The following is a 21,136-nucleotide window of genomic DNA, read 5'->3' on the forward strand; positions in this document are numbered from 1 at the left end:
TGAGCTTGATGAGTCATCACAACAGAATTCTTTCCTTATCAGTGATGCTTTCTAAGACTCTTGGGTTCTTGAAGCAGACCTGCGTCTGCCCTGTAGCTCTGCTCACCACTGTCTCCCCTCAGAATATTTGGCTCTACTGTGTCCAACTAAAATAGAGTAGAGTATTTGAAGATTGGTTTCTTCTGGGAGAAGAGAGGTTTGTGGCAGTTCTTTCTTTTATGATGGATGTGACAGATGCAGCAACTAATTGTCCCCTTGCATCTATTCTCCCTTCTTCCATGTTAACAGAATCCCTGAATTTCAGCTGGGCATGTTGTTACCCTGAATAAATATTCAATTTCCCTCATTCTCTTGGCAGCTTTGGACAGTGTGATTAAATTCAGAGCAATAGGATGTGGGAGGGAGTACTGTAAGCAACTACTGGCTTAGGGAGCATCCCCTCTCTTCCTGATTTTTTCACCTTCCCAAAGGCTGGAGTGTAGCTGTGATGGTTAGCTGTCCTGGACTTGGGGGATGAGGGCAACACCTTTGGGGCAGAAAAGCAGCAAGATAGAAGGAACCTGGGGCTCTCACTAGAGCTACTACATGAGCCCTGGACTGCAAGTGCTCGGAGCTATTAGGTCAAAGAGAAATACTTGTCCTCTTTAAGCTGTGAGTGTTTTCGGTCTCTGTTTCAGCAGCTCATTAGTACACTGGGGGATAAAAAAAACATGAGGTTCAGTGTCCGCTGAGTGATACGAACAAGATGAGAAACATACTTTTAAAGATATTTAATAAGTCTTTTTTTCAAATCAGTACAAAAATTTAAATACAAATGATTTGCTATTGACAAGTCTCATATCTATCATGGAAACTCGAAAAAGTCACCAGTCTGGTCACCTTTCATGGAGTTCTATAAAATATTTGAGAACAGTCACCCACTACAGACATTCTTTTCCTCTGTGGGATGTCATACTGCATTAAAACTCTGTGTTTAAATAATATAATGCCAGTTTGGTCCATTTCACATGGAAAAGTTCTAGTTGATTTTGAATTAAACTGGGATTATAGCACCATCCCTAGACTTTTGAGCATGCGGTTGTTTCATCTGCTTTTACACTAATGTGTTAACATAATGTGCAACACTTAAAAGGGAAACACAGACACATAATTATTTAAAACTCTTTTTTAAATTAAATGGAGTAATTCATTTAGCTCTGAGATTAGCACCATTGTAGAATACACAGTATCTGGCATAAATTTTGCTCCTCCCCTATCTAAAAGTTAGAAGCATATGCCTGATAATATACACACTCACGCACATTATATATATATATATATAGGCAATTGAGTAACAACCAATAAATAAGTTGTAAGGTATTTTAAAGAGTGAAATTTGGTCTTAACTAAAGAGGTACTGTCTCTCTTACTTGGTGGAAATAAAAAGCCCATACATGTACAGATAAATACGGATTTACAGATCAGCTGATCTGACTTGCTTCCAAGCCGTTTCAATGCAGCTATTCAGCAGAAGGAGCCCAATGGATCCCTGTTGCCTCCATAGTCATCAGTCCAAAACCAGCATCCTCAAGACCAATCTGAAGGATGTTTGACCACATAGACACTGTCTGCTTTGAAAATGAAGGTTGGGCCAGATATCTTTTGATGGGAAAAGTTTGTCATATAATTAGCAGTGAATAAGAAACCCTCTGGTAATGAACTCATTTCTCTTCTTAAGGAATTGAGAAGAAATGGTGCTCGTATACCATATAAGGGAAAGACACCTATTAGGTTGAGGAGAAATTTTTTGATGGTTAAAAGGATTCAGATTTGACATAGACACATTTCCATGTGTGTTTATACCGTATTTATTTGTGTATTTTTCCATCTGTACCTTTCCCCTCAACTTCTCACTCTTAATTTTGAGGAACAGATACAAGATTCTACCACCACAGCCCCACATTATTTCCCCCAGTGGCTTATAGTATCAGCAGCAGACTCACAGATGACTGAATATTTTGCCCGTGTTTTGAGACCAGATTTGAATACCTGTAGCAGTTAGTATTTACCTAAGTGAAAACCTGGGAAGATGCTTATATTTCTCTTTAAACTTGTGTTGACTCTTGACTTGTGCTGAGTGTGAGGTGACGGACGAAGCGTGGGCTCTTATTGCCCTTTGACATTTCAGAGAGCTCTTCCACAGGTTGCTTTTCCTACAATTTTAGTATCTACACTAGGAAGTAGTACATCCATTTTTAAATGTAAAACTTCAGAAATTATTTTTTCAAAAAAAGTTATTTTCCTATGAAATTCTGAAAATTTTTTTCTCCCCAAATAAAAGATGGCTTGGATTTTGGAAATTGACTTTGGAATCTGAGGCAACCTACCAATTTGCATATATACTCCACCAGGGAATTTCTTCAAAATTCAGTGCTCCTGAAAAATAGTGATAGCCAGTTCGTGGGTAAAACCTCATTGTCATTTGTATGGGTAGGCAAAGGAGGGGAATTTTTATACACATGTAAACACAATTAAAAACTGCTGTTGATAATGAACATTCCACAAAACTGAAAAGTTACTGTTTTTTTCTTATAACTTCCATGTGTTTATATTAGTTGGGTCACAGTGGAAATTACATGGAAGGAAGAAAAAAAGTTACAGAAAATAAATTGAGAAAAAAGTGAGTCAATTACTGTTCCTGTCTCCCAACTGTTTTTTTTAGTTCCTTTGGGGGCACAGTCTTACGTCCCTCAGATGTCTCATCCAGTGCCAGGCACACAGAATTTACTGAGTAAATTACACGGCAGGCGACTGGCTCACTTGTTCTTTTAGAGACACGAGATACACAATTCTGAGGACTCATGTCGATAAAGGACACAACCTCTGACTGGAGGGAGATAGCTCTTGGACTAAAACCCTACTGCGCCCCCTGACTCCCTCCCACTGGGGCTGTAACACAACAGAACTCCTCCCCCACCTTCCCTGGCAAAACATCTGCCCGAAGACAGAGGAAATTATGCAAGTAAATACGGTATATAATTGTTATCATTGACATTTCCTTAAGCCATATTTCTAAATCTTTAAACAACATAAGCAAGTGACTTCCATTAGCTATGATCTTTCCTACTGAAATATTTTGACTGATCTGAATAAGCAGGTTATCATGGAAGCATATAACAATACAACAGCTAATATGATTCCAGTGGGTACAACACAAGTGTCAGTACTTGATACATAAATCTATTCCATCATTTTTAATTACAGGCTGCTATGCAGAGCATTAAACATGCATCTTAGTTTTGATGTGTACATGATGGTTTAGATTTTCACTTAAATATAACTTTCCAACTATATAAATGTTTTGAAGCAATTATGTTTTTCATTTGGATTTTTTTCGGTGCATCATTTTCTTTTCTTCCATTAAATCTCTCTTTCTTTTCTTTTTTTACATGGGATACAATAAATATCCTGAAAAGGAGGAATGGACGTACTGTCCAGCATACAGTCCCGCAGCCTGTTCTGAGGGCATCTGGAGGAACACTCGGTCTCCGGGCCTGAGCAGCAGCACCGCACTCCCAGATGCCTGGTCCAGAAAGCCCTTTTTGTACTCATCGTACGTGTACATCATGGGTTCGTTGTTCTTGAACAGAGCAACCCAAACGTTGCCCCCCTTGCAGTGAACGTGGTATGCAAAGTAGTAGACCCCGGGAACCTCGCAGGTGAAGATGCCCGTCTGTGGGTTGTAGTTCTGTCTGCCATTATAGAGCAGTTTGTCAAACTTCACTGGGGCCCCCACAGGTGGGAAAGGTGCAGTCAGCTCAGCTGTAAAGGCAGGCATCTCGTAGGCTGGCCCTCCATTCTTGCCTTTCTTAGCCCCATAGGCATGGGGGGGTTTCACTCCATCAATTCCCAGCCCCATATCTGGCAGATACTCTCCATGGGGCGGTGGTGTAGGGGGCATCACAGCTGGGGGGCCTGGGGGCCCTGGAGGGCCTGGGGGCCCTGGAAGGCCCGGCTGGCCTTGAGGACCAAGGGCGCCAGGCTTCCCCGGGGGCCCATGAAGTCCTGCTACTCCAGGCTTCCCTACTCCAGGGAACCCAGGGGGCCCTGGGATGCCAGGTTCCCCTTTGGGGCCTGGCATTCCAGGTGGTCCAATGGGCCCGCTTGGGCCTGTGATCCCTGGGATGCCTGGAGGGCCCTGTAACCCCTGATCCCCTGGGATTCCTGGTTCTCCCTTTGGTCCCAGAAGCCCTGGAGCACCAGGGAGCCCTGGTAAACCTTTGTGCCCAGCTTCCCCCTTGGGCCCTATGGGACCTGGCAAACCCCTCATGCCAGGGGGCCCTACTTCACCAAGGAAACCCGGCTTTCCTGGGAAGCCCTGAAGCCCTGGCTCGCCCTTGGGACCTGGTGGCCCCTGTGGCCCTACAACTCCACCTTCTCCTTTGGGGCCGGGAAAACCAATAGCACCTGGAGGACCCATAGGACCTGGGATTCCAGGCAGGCCTGGCTCTCCTGGGGGACCTCCCATTCCAGGGGCACCTACTGGTCCTTTCTCCCCTCTTGGTCCTAGGGCCCCAGGAAGACCCCCTATGCCCTTTTCACCTTTGGGTCCTGGGAAGCCTGGTTTCCCGATCCCTGGAAGGCCTGGGGGTCCTGGCAGCCCTGGCAGTCCTTGCTCACCTTTGCCACCTGGAAATCCTGGCTGGCCAGGGATCCCATCCTGGCCTGGTTTTCCAACTCCGGGTATCCCAGGAGGTCCTTGAACTCCTGGGACCCCAATAGGGCCTTGGGGTCCAGGTTCCCCTGGAGGACCTGGCTTTCCCAGGGGGCCTTGAGGCCCAGGGAAGCCTGTCACTCCAGGTTTACCCACTCCTGGAAGTCCAACAGGGCCAGGAGGTCCATGCATCCCTGGAGGACCCTTTAGGCCTGGCAAACCTGGCATCCCAAAGCCCTTCTCTCCCTTAGGACCCTGGAGGCCTGGAGGTCCTGGTGGTCCTTTGGGTCCTCGCTCTCCCTTTGCACCTGGTTGCCCTGGTAAACCTGGCCCACCTGGTTTTCCAATGCCAGGAAGTCCATGAGGTCCTGGAGGTCCTTGCGGTCCCGGGATCCCCATGGGCCCGATTTCCCCTTTGGGTCCAATTTCACCTTTTGCCCCGGGCATTCCCATGGCTCCTGGCTTTCCTGGCATTCCAGGCATACCTGGTTTTCCAATTCCTGGATATCCCTGTGGCCCTGGTTTTCCTTTGATTCCAGGTATCCCATGACCTGGTAAGCCGGGGGGCCCGGGTGGTCCTCTTGGGCCAGGCTCTCCACGGGGACCTTGCTCCCCTCGTAAACTGGCTAATGGTATTTCTATTGGGAGAGAGGGGACAGAGAGAGCAGGAGAGGGAGGAGGGGAGGGAGAGGAAAAAAAAGAGAGAAAAATGAGTATTATTCTTCAAGGAAGTCATGACGATCATTATTTAGTTCTTTTTTTAATTTTTTTTATTTAATAATAATCTTTTATTATGTTATGTCAGTCACCATACAGTATATCCTTAGTTTTTGATGTAATGTTCCATGTAGTTCTGACACCTTAGTCTATTACTTATCGAGAGGAAAGACTAGGAATAATGTGTTCCTCTTCCAGGACTATGTTATCAGTACTTAAAGAACAATCAAGCTAATAATTGCTTTGTTATGTTTGAAATACTGTTTTGAGAACTGATACCTGTGGCTGCTTTTATCAGCATTGGTTAAGCAAAAAGCTACAAAGTAATGAAAAAATATTTTTCCAAAATTCAAAACTCTGTTTTGTTATGGTGTGTTCACTATGGAAATTTTGGAAAATTCAGAAAAGGATAAAGAAAAATCAAAGTTGCCTATAATCACTTGACATTTTTATGTATCTCCGTCTCATGTGTTCTAGGTGTGTGTATGTGTGTTTGCTTGCGCGCACGTGTGTGTGTGTAAATAATGGAGTCATTCTCCATTTTTATTTTTTTATTACTTTTTCTACTTACTGCTATATTTGTCCATGTCCTTGATTTTTTAAAATAATAATTTGTGGCTAAATAATATTTCCTCTTGTGTTGAAATACAGTATGATGTATTAGGGAGAGTAATTATCATGTGGATTCAGGGAAGAATAGAAGTGTTTTATCTCATATGTAGTTTAATAACATCTTCCACATGGGGCGCCTGGGTGGCTCAGTTGGTTGAGCCGCCCACCCTTGATTTCAGTTCAGGTCATAATCTCAGGGTTGTGGGATCAAGCCCCATGTAGGGCTTTACACTCAGCAGGGAGTCTGCTTGAGATTCTCTCCCTCTCCCTCTGCTCCTCCCCAGCATGCATGTGCACATGTATGCACTCTCTCTCCCTTCAAATAAATAAATAAATCTTAAAAAAAAAAAACAAAAAAACATCTTTTGCATCTGTCCTCTGGTGCTTAGTTTCTTTAATGTGCTATAGGATTTCCTAAGTCTCATATGAATTCAAATTTTTAATAAATTATTTCTCATTTGCAAAAAGGTTTCAAACAGGAGAAGTGAATAAGATACTTTAGGCTGACAAGCAGTGTGGAGAAGGAATTGAGCTGGGAGAAGCAGCAAGTTCTTCTTGGCCTTGAAATGAGGTCTGAACTGGGCCACTGTCTCTGCTTGCCTCTCTGTGCAGCAAGGCTAGTATGGCCACACTACAAGATTAGTTAATAGATGTGAAAGACGTATGCTTTCACAAATCGTTATCAAAATACGAAGCACATCTCTGTTGTGATGATTATGCTGTGCCTTTCAGAGCAACACAACTCCGGATCTTCTACGCTACTAAAATGGAACATAAATGAAATTTATGGTCTCAAAGTTTTTTTTTAACCAGTAGTCACATCTTAATGCTGACCATTATATTTTTGACTGAGCTACTGTCAGGGAACAAAATAGAACTGTAAAACTCATATTCTTAGCAAATTCTCTGATTGCAGTCTGGTACCCATCAGAATAAGTACAGGAAGTGCCAAGAGCCAGGCAGGCCACTTAAGAAAGGAAGGGACACAAAGGGCTGAGATGATACCGTAAGTGGAATATCAGCTCCTGAAGGGAAGAAAATTGGGAATACTTCGTTTATGCTAAGTAGATAGTCTAGTGCTATTAAGACATATTATTTCTAAGCAGTGAACTGTGTAGTACATATTACAATATCAAGAGCGCCTGGGGCAGGGTCATGTCTTACTCATCAGGAATCCTTGGTGTCCAGCACAGTGCCTGGAACATACTCTGTTCTTAGCTGGGGTTTCTTGAATGACCAGCTGTAGCAACTCAAAAATTTTTATGATGCTTTAGTATTTACTTAGCATTTTTACTTACCTATGCCATTGATTTTCTCAACAAATCTTACTTTACAAAGAAAAGTAGTTTCAGAGAGGTGTTTTTTTTTTTAATTGAAATATGGTTGACATACAATATTATATTATTTTCAGGTCTTTCATTTCTGGCCTCTAGGCCTCTTAGCACCAAATCCACTAGTACCCAGAAGTAGAGCTTCCTGCTTTTTCAGGGACCAGTGGGAATGGCCTCTACTTCCTCAAAGGGAATTGTTATGCTGATGCAGTTTCTTTCCTACAAATGCTAGGTTTCTTAGGAATCCCCGTGAACCTCATGAAGTTTTAAGAAAGTGTCTTTCACAGTGATAAGTATTTTGTAGGTGTTGAATAACTAATGAATATGGCTGGAAGGCAATGGGAAAAATTTTCATCCCTACATGCAGTCCTTACTCTTCATAGTGTCCTACCAGTTTATTGATTAACAGGTGTAGTAACTTAATTAAAGTGCTCTAAAAAACACAGTATTTATCCAGCACCTAGTTCACCAAGTGCTTATATATATATTTTAAACACAATAGCTCCTTAACAACATTACTCTCTCAGTTCAGAATACTGACTAGTCACCTTTTTTTATTTTGAGTTTTCCAAAGATTTATTGAAGCAGAAACAAGTTGGCCAGATACTTGTTGGAAAAAAGCAGTGTTAATGGTGTTCAAAAATACCTTTTAAAAGGTATCATAGCACAAGTTTTCTTCGTATACTAGATGATGTTGTAAACTTTTTTCTAAATCTTTTAAGGGTGTGGCTTCTTAAGAACTAGAAGTTATTCCTATTCCAAGTTATCTTGCGCTCCTGATAACCTGCAGAAAAGCACTTGAAAGCTGTTTCTTTAAGATAATGGATTTTTTTTTTTTTTTAATTCTTGCTGGTAATATATTGCTGCACTGAGTCGTGTGCAATTTTCACTCAGGGTCATCGTGATGCTGAGAAATTTCATCAATGACCTGTCCATCTCTAGGTTCAACCATCTTAATCAGAAGTGTCCTTTTTGAGCGTCAGCCAGAGGGAGTGAATCCAGATTGGTTTCCCTCAGGTTCAGGGAAGAAAAGTTTGGAAGAGGCAGAGCAGTCCTGCTCTCTGAGCCTTCCAGCAGCTTCCTGTAGGCTTGTCATCCCTACCCACCCACCTGCTTTAATCCCCCAGCATCTGGCCCAGCTTCTGACACAAAAATAGATACTCATTAAATAGTTGCCAAATGTTAGGATAGATAATGAATAAGGGAATAAAAATATGTTTTGTGCCATTTACTGCTGTTAAAATAATAGAGCACAACATAAAACAGTAATTTTGTTTGTATTTTTAGGTATTGAACTTTTCATAGATAGAGTTTAGAACACAATAAACACTTAATGAATGTCAGCAACACATTCCAAAATAAAAATTTCTAAAATTCAGCATCTCCCCCTTGATCTTACAGTTTCGGATTTTTTTTTTTTTAAAGATTTTATTTATTTATTTGACAGAGAGAGACAGCCAGCGAGAGAGGGAACACAAGCAGGGGGAGTGGGAGAAGAAGAAGCCGGCTCATAGCGGAGGAGCCTGATGTGGGGCTCGATCCCAGAACGCCAGGATCACGCCCTGAGCTGAAGGCAGACCCTTAATGACTGCGCCACCCAGGCGCCCCAGTTTCGGATTTTGGAAAGCTGCTGTTTCATAACAGCACAGAAATAAGATGTTACCTTTGCCTTTCTTAGGTGCTGCTTCCTTGCCCATTCTTGGCACTGGCTGAATTTCCTTCATATATTGGGGTAGATGTGGATATTCTTTGCCATACTGCACATGGGGCACCTCCTTGCCCATGTTAAGGCCATCTTTGCCCAAAGGCATGTGAGGTACTTGCTGGCCCAGAGGCTGGTATTGTGGAATTTGCGGTGGGATTTGAGGAGGAATTTGTGGTGGCAGCGGCTTGATCCCATAGTAAGCACCGGCCTGAATGAGCCTGATGGAGCCCAGGGAAATGGTAAGCAGCACTCCCAGCAGCTGCAGAGGACCGGGCGGCACAGCCATCACCTGCGGAAGGAAGGAATGCACCAACATGGTGAAAACTGGCAGGCCAAGTGATGAGTTTACTTAGAGAAAGAAGGGGGAGAAAAAGGAAACAATCTTTAACATTAGAACGTCACCCGTGCAAGACAAATGAACGGGAGGAAGATATTACCTCTCAGTAGGAAACAAGCAAGAAACAAGAGTGGGACCTGTCAAATGAAGGCAATTGGTGGGATTATAAGCTATGGGAAATACTGCTGTGTATCCCCAAATATCAATTCTGCTTTCTTCCATAGTATTGGAACTCTTGATTTTTAGCTGGAACAGAGCAGCCCAGAATAAAGACGTTTCAGCCAGTTGTGGCAATGTGACAAAGTTCTGTCCAATTGGACGTAGTTGTAATGGGTACAACTTCTGAAAAGGATCCTAAGAGAGAGTGGCCCCGTTTTCCCTCTTCCTGCTTCCTGCTGGCTGAAATGTGGCTATGTTGCCTGGAAACAGACCAGACACCTGGGACCAGGAAGTGAAATCCGTGCACTGAGCATGGTGGAGTAACAAGCTAGAATAAACCTCAGCCTTTGTACTAAACTTAATCCTAGTGGATAGAGTACGTTTCCAAAAGGAGGCAAACTTGGTGGCAAGTCAGGCTTTGTTAGTACATGCCAAAATTCTATTCTAGGTGGAAACAGTAATTGATAGGCGTTACACTAGGGGCTGAAATTTTTCATCTGCCCTTTTATTTGGTGTGGTCGCAAATTAATGTAAGCATTATAGAGTAAGCAAACAACAATAATGAAAACTGCAGAAGTCTTCTGAGTTGGAAAGAAGGTTCTTCATATGACAGTCCCAAAATATTTAAAAAATCACTATCATAATTATGCACATACAGGAATGCCATTTCGTTCTACTTAAATACTGTAAAGTCGTTAATGTAGAATTTGCCTAATTGGACCTGGAGTGCACTGAAGTTTGTCTTTATACTATTATGAAAGAAAGGAGTTTACAAGGCAAACTAGTTGTATAAATAAAACAATGATGTTTAAACTCACGAAAATAAACTGTACAAGCCCTTTAGTATCATCCTTTGCAATTTAACAGTTAATGGAGTAAATATTAATGGGGTTTATATGTTTATAAAAAACCAATTCGAAAAGACCTCTGGAAATGCCCAGGGCTGAAAACCCAAAAACCCAGGGAACTGCAGTGCTCACAAAGGCCCACTAGAGGGCAAGTGTGGTACACAATGAAGTCTGTTCTCCTGGGTATTGACACCGCATAAAAAGATGCTCCCCACACCTTTTTAAAGGTCTTGATGAAAATCTGAATCCTCAGTGGAGTGTCATCATTATGCTGGAGAAAGAAGTGGCAAAGTTCTCACAATTTTTAATGTAAGAATATTCTGGAGAACTTTGAATAAACTTCTATCTCTAAATAATTTTAATTCCCATTCTGTGAATTTGTTTTCTTTGTTTCTGCCTTACTTAATTCTGGATCATAGTTTTCCACTTCTTAGAAAATATGTGTTGATTTTGCGACATCCTATTCAAGAGTAATGCCAAGAGTGTGAACAGGCTACAGAAGAATTGGTTAATAAAAAGCACCTAAGAAAATATTTAATGCAATCTCCACCACAAAATTCACTGCTTTACAATTTTTCTAAGTATACTAACTAGTCATTTTTCCCCAAAACATCTGTCAGCAAAATGATTTATAAAGCCTTCCCCATTTCATAAATCAGAATAGTCTCAAGAACTGTTTGATTCAAATGTACTCTAAATAATACATGTGCTAGTAGATAGAAGGCAGTTATTTTCTGTCTAAGAATGATTAATTATTATAAACCATTTGGAAAGAGCCACAAAATTAGTACTGATTTATACTCGGTAATAGTCAGTTTTATTTTAGATGGGAAAAGAAGAACATCTGTTGTAAGGACTCACTGATAAATTATTGACTACTTACCAAACACAATGCTAGACCCATCCAGGGATTGCAAAGATAACTACAACATGGTCAATGGGCCCTGCCCCCACAGAGCTTATACTTTTTTAGTAGGCGTGACAGATGTGTAATCTATTAATGAGTAGTGAGGGAGAGCCAGAAAAAAGTACATTTCCCACCCACTTCTGTCCAGTAACTTAACTCCCTTCCTTTGGAAGTAACAACTTTTCCCATTTTCCTCATATGTTTCCGGAGATGTTCTGAGAATAGGCACATATACTACACACACTTTTAAGACACAAATTACATTATGCTATACATACCATTCCTTACTTTGTTCACTCAGAAGACTAGAACTTCAGACCTTATTTCTCAGTTTTATATATCTGAACAGATCCCTTCAACTTCTTTATTTGTTAAAAATAAGACTCAATTGTTCTCTAAAGTCCTTAACATTCAATGTCTATGTTAATCCATACTAGAAATACATGGTAAAACCTGGTGATGTATAAGCTGGGACTTAATTCCATCTTTGGGGATGACTAAATTTAATTACTAAACCCTAAGCTTGTGGTGATGTCTTTAAGAATAAGCTAGCACGCTTGGCCCTTCACCCTTCCATCAATTCAGTGAATGTGTTGGATTATACTTAATAATCTTTAAACCAGGACAATCTAATGAAACATTGGAAAACTGGAAGGAAGCGAAATGCCTGGGAAGAAAACCAGTTGAATACCAAAGGCCCAGTGGGATCCTACTTTACTACAATTATTTCCTCTTGTAGGCTTGGCCTTTCTTTCCTGAAAACCACCTCCTTAGGTCTGCCATCTGCCTTTTCTCTGGCTCTTTATTTAAATAAACTTTGTTCCGTTTTAACTTGAATATTTATGTAGGGGCCCTGGTTAGAATTTACCGCTTGACTTACCCTTACCAATTTCCCTCTTGTCCCTGAGGATATTTTTGGTGGTCAAAGTGGTGTGGTGGTTCTCCCCAAATCGCTCAAAAGAACGTCAGATTTGTGTAATGCTATACAAACACCTGGCGGGAGGAAGGAGCCTTGGAATTTCTGCTGGGAGAAATGGTGGTAATGGGTTTTCTTGCCTCTTTTTCCTTTTTCTGTGAAGGCAGGACACAATAATGTTGTGAGTTCTAGTCGCTGTTTTCTTAGATTTCTATTTGTTAACGTGTGTGTGTGTGTGTGTGTGTGTGTGCACTATGCATAAATATAAACAAACATGCATAAACATAAGCATATATGATGTGTGTGGACAATGGATCCTGGCCAGTCAGGGCAACTTAGTGATGGGTTTCATGTCATTATGAGAAAAACCTTATAGAAGAAGCCAAAGACCTGGAGTTGAGTTTAGCTCTGCCATTCACCATATCTATGACTTTGGGCAAATCCCTTGTCTTCACTAAGCCTCAGTTTCCTTCCCTATAAAAGTGCAACTATAAAAAAGAAATTATAATCTTAGCCTCTCCCATAGAGCTGTTCAAGGACACGAATGATAATACGAAATTTTTTGTAAGTTGAGAAGCACCATTCAAATTTAAATTATTATTAATGGAGTGTGACCAAAAAGACAAATCAAAACCAACTGAAATGTCAAAGACTTTCAAAGAAGGATACTAGCCAAAATAAATGTGAGGTTAACTGCAGTAATGATAAACTTAACATGAATAAAACAATAATGGCCATTAAAATGTACTTGTTAAAAATGGCAAAAAAGAACAGCTGAACCAAGGCAGTTATTCATTCTGGTGTCAGAGTCACCAATCCTAATCATTTTGAACAGCCCTAAATGGTTCCCTAAATTTGGAAAGGGCTGCAGAGAGTTTCAGTTTCCTCATGTGACCCCTAATGTATGTAACAGAAGAATGTGATATATATTATTTTAGACGCTCCTCAGCATTTTTATTTGTACATTTATCCCCATGAGATTTTGGCTTGCTGTGCAAAAGAATGTTTAAGTAGTTAAACCTTCAGTTCGTGCCCTAAATCCAACTTTCCCTTTCGCATGGTGCTAACACAGTGCACACATCTGTGTGCGTGCGTGCGTGTGTGTGTGCATATGTGTGTTGTGGACAAGCCTCTCTCATCTGCTGCTGGGCAGCCCCTCATACAGGATGTGTAGTTTCTCAAAGCCTCAGATTATCTGTCCTGAAGCAAGGGGAAGTCAGACAGAATCCTACCCCTGCAATATTCACCAGAATTGTTTTTTTGGCTTTCCCATGCGTCTCAAAGAAGGTTCTGTCCTGTTTGCAGTTCTCAGAGCAATTCATTCATTAGGTGTAGATATGTAAGGAGTGCCTACGAATTGTTACTGTTATGGATACTCGAGAAAGGAGTGAATTAGATGAGGTCTTTGATCTTACTGAACTCACATTCCAGTGTGGGGAGACAGGCAATAATAAACGAGTTAAAAATAAATTTTACAATTTTAGATGTGAGTGCTATGAAGAAAACATAGCAGGGTGAAGGGCTCGAAAATGACTTGGAGTAGAAGACACTGTTTTGGAAAGGTGTTGGGGAAGACATCTCTGAAAAAGCTAATTTTGGATAGAGATGTGAAAGTTGAAAGGCTTATTTGTCTTTCAAGGCACAATACTAAAAAACCCTAGAAAGTCCTGTTTATCACAATGGCAGTTATAGGTGACTTTCACTAATGTAAACCATTGTTTTAAAAACTTTATTCTTCATCTATGTCTCTCCTCATTTTGACCTCTTTATTCTATTCTTTTTTTCCTGGGGTTTCTTCTTTTTTTCTTTTTAATCTTTCTCCAGACTTCAACCCTACCGTATAAGTTTGCTAGGGCTGTCAAAACCAAGTATCTTAGACTGGATGGTTTAAACAACAGAAATTTATTTTCCCCCAGTTGTGGAGACGAGACATCAGAGATCAAGATGTTGGCGTGGTGGGTTTCTTCTGAGCCCCCTCTCCTTGGCTTGTAGGTGGCCATCTTCTCTCTATGTCTTCACATGAGGTTTCCGCTGTGTTTGTGTCCTTTACAAGGACACCAGTCATGTTCAATCAGGGCCTACCCTACTGACCTCATTTTAACTTAATTTCCTCTTTAAAAAAAAAAAATCCCTCTTCAAATACAGTCACATTTGGAAGTACTAGAAGTTAGGACTACAATATATGAATTTGAGGGGGACACAACTCAGCCCATACACCTACCATTCCTCTAGACCAACTCAATTCCTACCTCCTCTGCGAAGTCTTCCCTACCTTTTCGACCATCGTTATCTTCCTTGTCCTATTGAAAATTTAACACAAAACTAAATGCAGCTCATCAACCTTATGTTTTTTCCTATTGTTTTTTGGTCCATTAGACCTCAACATGATTGCAAACTTCCTGAGGACAAGAAAAATATGTGATATTCTTTTGGTTTTCTCAATATTTATTGATAGAGCTTGACAGCCAAAACTCTTAGTGTTGATAGGGGCTTTAGAAGATATCTACTTCAGCTTCACTCTGCATTTAGAATACTGTCTACAACAGTTGCTGACAAAAAGCCCTCATATTTCCTACTTGAATATTAATAATGACAGAAGCATTCATAAAGCAACCTATTACCAGGTTGTACAACTTTTTTTTTTAAGATTTATTTATTTATTTTAGAGAGAGAAAGAGCATGAGTTGAGGAGGTACAGAGGGGGAGAAAGAGAGAATCTCAAGCAGACACCCCGCTGAACATGGAACCCAATGTGGAGCTTGATCTCACGACCCTGAGATCATGACCTGAGCTGAATGAAGAGTCAGTCACTTAACTGACTGAGCTGCACAGGCACCCCAAGTCATACAACTTTTGTTGTTATTTTTATTACCTGAACAGCTGATAGGGGAGACCCATCTTTTCTGATTCTTAAATGGCAGTGCACATGTAGCTTACTTTTAGTGGGAAGTGGGGAAGGGAAATTAAAAATATATCCCCAAATTGGCTAAGGCAAAAGAGGAATGGTTACGTGACCTTTCACTATCATTGCAAAAAGCCCACCTTAGGATCATCTAGGGATATGTAACTTTATTGCATAATTGACTAGCATTACAGATATTAACAACTCTAAACTATGTTGACTAGGATATGGTTTTATTGCCCTTTACTATGTCAACCAGTTTTGTATGTAACTTAGCACCTCAGCATTCTTTTTTACAGCTCATTATGAAAAAAAAAAAAACAGGTTTACAATATTTTATTTCAAGCCCACTTTGTCATCATGTTAAATAAAACTTTGACATGTTCACTTGTGAAAGAGAATTGTGTTTTTAACATTTTGAGGATTATGCTTCGATGGGGACACAAAAAAATAACCAAAAACCTAAATACAGGCAGTGTTGGATAATATGGAGAAAAACGCAGCCGGAGAGGGTCGGTAAGGACGTAGACGGTTATTATTTGCGGAGATGATGTTCTTTGAAACCCATTTTACTATAGAAACTGAGTCTTCTGTGCTCGAGTGGTCTGGCACGTGGGTTTTAAAGGAAGATAGAAGCAACTCTAAATATTAGAGAATAGAGAAATTCTGGGGGACTCTGGGGAAGATTAAGTGTGAGCAGAGTTGATTGTGACATGGAGAGTTTCAGAAAAGGCGATCTCTAGGGGAGGAGCAGTCAAGCAAAGAAAAACTCATTTCAGACAGGCTTTTTATGTTTATTATAGGATATGGATTGTAAATCCCCTCCTTCATATCCTCAGAGATGAAGAAATCCTAATTGTTCTGAAGAAAACTTAATTCTTTTGTGGGAATGGATTTTGGGGGGTTAGGTGGAAGAATGGTTCAGTGCTGCTCCAGGGTGGCAAGGGGCAAAATTGGTGACTGAATATGAGAAAACCAGAAAACCAGAACCAGAGGACGGCGGGGGAGGTGGGCCAATGAACATAAAAGTTATAATAATATTAGCTATGGTTTTGAGCACTTACTTTATGCCAGCACCATGAACATACTTCAAATACATTATATTATTAATCTTATATCCACTTAATAAGTTTTTTTAATGTTAAACTGAAATGATATCTCCCATCCTGTATGTATAAAATTGATTATTTTACTGAAGTTGAAGATGGTTAGATTGCAAGTTAAAATTTTTAAATTCTTATTTGATTACTTTTGGGAGCCGTCATCCAATACATTAGCTGACAAATCTTTCTACTTTGTTTTACAAGATACAGACCTAACTATACTATCACTTTTCTCCATCTTGTCCTCCAAATACCAAGGCTGCCTTTTTAGCTGAAATAAAGAATTTCTCTGTTATATAGGATGTGATCCTGGACCGGATCCCTTTCTTTTAGCTTTTTGGACTATAGGCACAAGCTTGGAAGGTATTCATGAGGTTAGAAAGCCAGTAGCAAGGTGAATATGCTAATATGGAACCTAAAGAACTAAACCTATCAGATGTTGGTCAGTCACTCCAATGAAGGCAGTGGGCAAGATCGTCCCATAAGCACTCATTAGTTTTAATTAATCTGCCCGCTTACATCTATCAGGACTGATATAAATGTAAAGCAGCCTGACTTACATGCTTCACTGATGAATCTGATATAACCAAGAGCAGCAAACAACCTCACCTACTAGCTATCAGCAGATAATGACGTCACAGGACCGACAGAGCTTGAGATGTCAATTAGGTTGTGTCCCCACCTCTAGAAATGGGCCATCTACATCACCCTTCTGAAACAAATGATCAACCCCCACATTCCACAAATTCTCCAGAAGAGGAGATTTCACAATATTCCCCAGTAACCGACTGCAGGATTTCATAGACCTACATTTCTTAATATCTAAACTGGATCTTTCTTGCTGAACTTTAAATTCATTTCCTTTTTTCCATTCTCAAAGGAGGTGGGAAACATCTGGAGAATATTTTTCTTAAAATAATAGTTCACATACTCTAAGTCTGCAATTAACTCCTTTTGTCTTTCTAAGTGGAATCATGTCAGCTACCAAATAATTTATAAAATACTTGAGAGGACTCTTAAAAGAGAAAGTTCTAAAGTGGATTCCTTTTTTTGCTTTGTTTTGCTTTTCTCCCCATAACATGACCACATCATTGTTCTCAGAGCATAGAGCACCTAAATTCTAGTTTGGGCCTAAGCCGGGTACTTATCCTGATGAGGCATCGGTTTCCTCATTTGCAGAATGGGAACATTTGCTAGATGACTTCAAGGTCCCCTGTAGTTCTAAAATTCTTTGGTAGCTGTGAGCATGAATAACATCCACACTTCCTAGATTAATGATTTCATGAATGCACATGCTCAAGCCTTTTGGATGCCATAAAGCTAATTAATCTCCTACTTCCTGTTATCTTTCAGTATTTCTCTCTCCCTTCTGACAGTTGGAGCTGGAACAGGAAGAGTTTGAATAGCACCCCCTCCCCGTAAGTATTCCTCTGATTAAATGAGCTGCACCTGACTAGAAACAAAAAAAAAGGACCTCAATAAGAAATGAAATTAAGGGATCAAAATCTGATTTATATATTTTTTTTACCATATTTAAAGATTGAATAAAAATTGAAGCTTACTTAGAGAAATCTTCTAAAAGTGGCTACAAATGATTAAAAAAAAAAAACTTCTTACAATGTGTAAGCTCGAAAATTCCCTCGGAGTCATTTAGCAAGTATTGATGTATGCCTCCTGTCAGAGAAATGACAAATGAATACAGAGTATGCATCTTGGGAAGGAGAAGTGGGTAGTGAATTGTGTGACATAGTCATGTATTTTGGAGGAACAATGTTCATTATGCAAGAAAAATGGAAGAACCAAAACTTAAAGGCAGTTCTGTAGTAAAGGAGGCTGTGATGAGAGCATCCCAGGAATAATGTCCTCTCCATCCTATGGGCCTGGTAATACGCAGTAAGGTCAGTTCCTTCCTGGTATAGCCCGAGGAGGACTGGAGAGCACTCTGCAGAGCATCTTTCTGTCTTCTCTGTATTACTACAGTTTGTGTGAATCATACAATGTGAACTAAAGCTGTTTTGCAAGGGACAATGTGTGGGGAGGATTCCTCTAATGTAATCCATCGAACTGGACATTGTAAAATTACTTATTTGGAGCAAATGTTTATAATCTATTATGTAAAATAAAAATTTCATGTAACATTTGTTCACTGCAAACACTTTTTTTTCCCCACTGCAAACACTTCGATCTTGCCCTGAACTCTTGTTCAGACCAATGAGATTACAAGTGAATTTCAACCAAGTAGAACTCAGCAATATCCCTGTCACAGGGACAGTTAAAACTTAGTAGTTGTGTTTGCAGTAGTCCTTTGTAAGTAACAAATGAATTGAATAAAGTGATAAAATTATACTTGTTCCCCGAATATCTAAAGGTCCTAGAGAATAGAAAGTTTAAACCAAATTAGGCAAAAAGACAAGAGCACATGACGTGTTCCCTAAATGGCCATCTAGGTGCTAAAGTGTAAGAAGTTGCGGTCCTAGGGCAACCTCTAGATGTGGGAGGGAGGGCCAGGGAGGAGTAGATGGCTTGCTTATGGACTCCAACTTTCTGAGGAAGGCTGTTATGTTAGAAGCTCTTGCCTTTTCTCCTTTTCTATAATTCTGTATGCCTTCTAGATGCTTCACTATTGCTCAGCATCTTAAGAAATGTTGAGAGATTAGGTGAAACTCAAATGAGTTAATGGTTGTTCTTAACAATTAGAAGTTTTGAAAATTGAGAAAGTTGAAATATAAAGAACATTGTGCTCAGTTCCCAGCCAGCATGGGCGTTTCCTAGAAGCAGGAGAGACAGCCCTTTACCACCTTAGATGTTTCTGCCAGTACTTTCCTAGGATGGTTGCAAGGAAGGACCGGAAAGTATGGGCAGATCTTTTTTTTTTTTTTCTGTCCCGTTCTGATTGGCACTTAGTACTTCTCTATCAGTATATCCAGAAGATTAAGTGAGCAAGCCAACTTCCTGTGTTAGCATTTTCCTTTTATTCGCAGGCTATTATGGCACTAGATTGTTCATTTTGGTATTTTTATAGGAAACTGTGAAACAAACAAAATTCCTTGAACCAAGGAACAAATCCTAGCCTTTCCCATCTTCCATAATACTGGAATATTTATTAATTAAATTACTCTGTGGTGCGTATGTGTCTTTGTGGGTTTAAAGGCAAGAGTTACAGGGTGTGAGGCAGCCAACTGTTGACCTTTCTTTTTCATTTTTGAGCTGCTTATTTTGGGGGTTCAAGTGTTGAAGTTTAATTTAACTAAAATTGCTCTGAGCCACATAACCTTGAATGACTTAATATTAAAAGTCAAGCCCTAGAATTTCTATCCCACATGGACAAAACATTAAATCAAATCAACAGCACTTGGAAATAAAAATAATTAATTTCTTCCAAAATTGCCCCCTGACCCCCACCCCGAGCTAATTTCTAGTCAAAACAGTAACCCTACTGGAGTTGTGATCTTTAGCCCTGGAAATTTCCAAACTATAAAACAACTAAAAAACTCTCGACAATTTCTTGGTCAGTAAAAATGGGAATTTGTTCTTTCTCTGTTACACAGTTCAAGAGTAGCAGAGATCATTCCACAAGACTGTTCCCAAAAGCAAATTTAAATTAAAAAAAAATTTAGTTCTCAAACTGGGGCTAAGCCTAAAACACCAAGTTGTGATAAATTGTCAGCCTCTGACCGCCTCTGAAATCCACTGCTTTTCTACCACAGCTCCATCTCAGTAATTAGCCCACGTGGTAACATCCAGCCCTTTGAACACAGGCAGAGCACTGGAAGCAATGAAACCACAGCTATCTTGGTATTGAAAGTTCCATTTTTCTAAGGGTGGAATTTATTTTGAAGGAGAGAGAGATGGATGTGCTGTCTGGGAGGAAAAATCATAAGGTTTTCACAGTTAATTCACTAAACATTTTTCAGAGCAAATGGCAGTGGAGAGAGGAAAGGACAAAGAATTATGTAATCCATGCCAGTTCTTGGGGATACATCTGGGAAGGAGGCTGGGAGTGGGTAAGAGACTTTTCTTTTTATGACCAAAACTTGCTACAAGGACCAAGAGTTCACAGAAACATGGAACTTCATTGATAAACATGCTTTACAAATGTTATTTCACAGGGCCTACCATGTGTGTAAGGAAACTGAATTGGAGACAAGAGACTTGGGGTGTAGTCACTTCTCTGACATGACACCCTTGTGAGCCTTTCAGAGCCTCCTCTTCCTAACCTATAAAATCAAGAAAATGGATCAGTGGGAGGAGGGGACCCGAGTACCTGGAGAAGCAGGGAGAGAGGGGAGTGAGGGAATTGACTGGCCAGAGTTTGTGATGAACTAGGGGGCACTGCCTCATCCAGCTTTGAACCAAGGCTACTACTTTTATACCAGATGGTCTCGAACATCTCTCTTGTTCTAAAAGGCTGTACGGGGCTATCCCATGCTTTTATTTGCTTCAATTTTAAGTCCTGGCGTTGCTTCTCTACTCAACATTTGTTGCTTCATTTAATTACTAAAATCAATAATGTTATATTGAAATTTTAGGTGCTACCCTGTTAGTAGCTGGAAATATGCAAAAATAAATGCAAGTCAAACAAAGACCTACTCTCAAGGAGTTTCCAGTCAACTGTTGAAAGTTAGCTCTTGATCTGGTATGAGTGTCTCACTCAAGACAGAAAAGAGCTTGGATGCAGTGGGTGGGTGGGTAGCATTGGTCGGACACAGGATCCTTGAGGGACACTGTTTAGAACTAAGGGTTGATGAATAAATAGGAATTGTGCAGCAGAAGACAGTGAGTGAGGGGCATTTCATGTCCTTCCTCAAAATTTTCTAAAAGCAGACATTGGCAACTAAAACTGTTAGAGAGCAGCTGTGGGGGCGGAGGGTAATGCTTAAGAGTAGCAACTCTGAGCTAGCCTGCC

The 21,136-nt window shown here is 40.4% G+C and overlaps 1 protein-coding gene across 1 annotated transcript in view; it reads right to left on the reverse strand.

The window, feature by feature from the left end:
* Positions 1-755: 755 nt before the first annotated feature.
* COL8A1 (collagen type VIII alpha 1 chain) overlaps positions 756-21,136 on the reverse strand; it is a 150,944-nt gene continuing 130,563 nt past the window's right edge. The window contains exons 3-4 of the mRNA XM_045785370.2: positions 9,017-9,347; positions 756-5,331 (exon numbers count right to left, since the gene is read on the reverse strand). Of these exons, the coding sequence (XP_045641326.1) occupies positions 3,425-5,331; positions 9,017-9,344 (2,235 nt within the window). The 5' untranslated portion in view covers positions 9,345-9,347 and the 3' untranslated portion in view covers positions 756-3,424. The remainder of the gene's footprint in view (positions 5,332-9,016; positions 9,348-21,136) is intronic.

This window comes from Ursus americanus, chromosome 4, assembly GCF_024610735.1.
Source record: "Ursus americanus isolate L20-20 chromosome 4, mUrsAme1.1.p, whole genome shotgun sequence".
NCBI lineage: Eukaryota > Metazoa > Chordata > Mammalia > Carnivora > Ursidae > Ursus > Ursus americanus.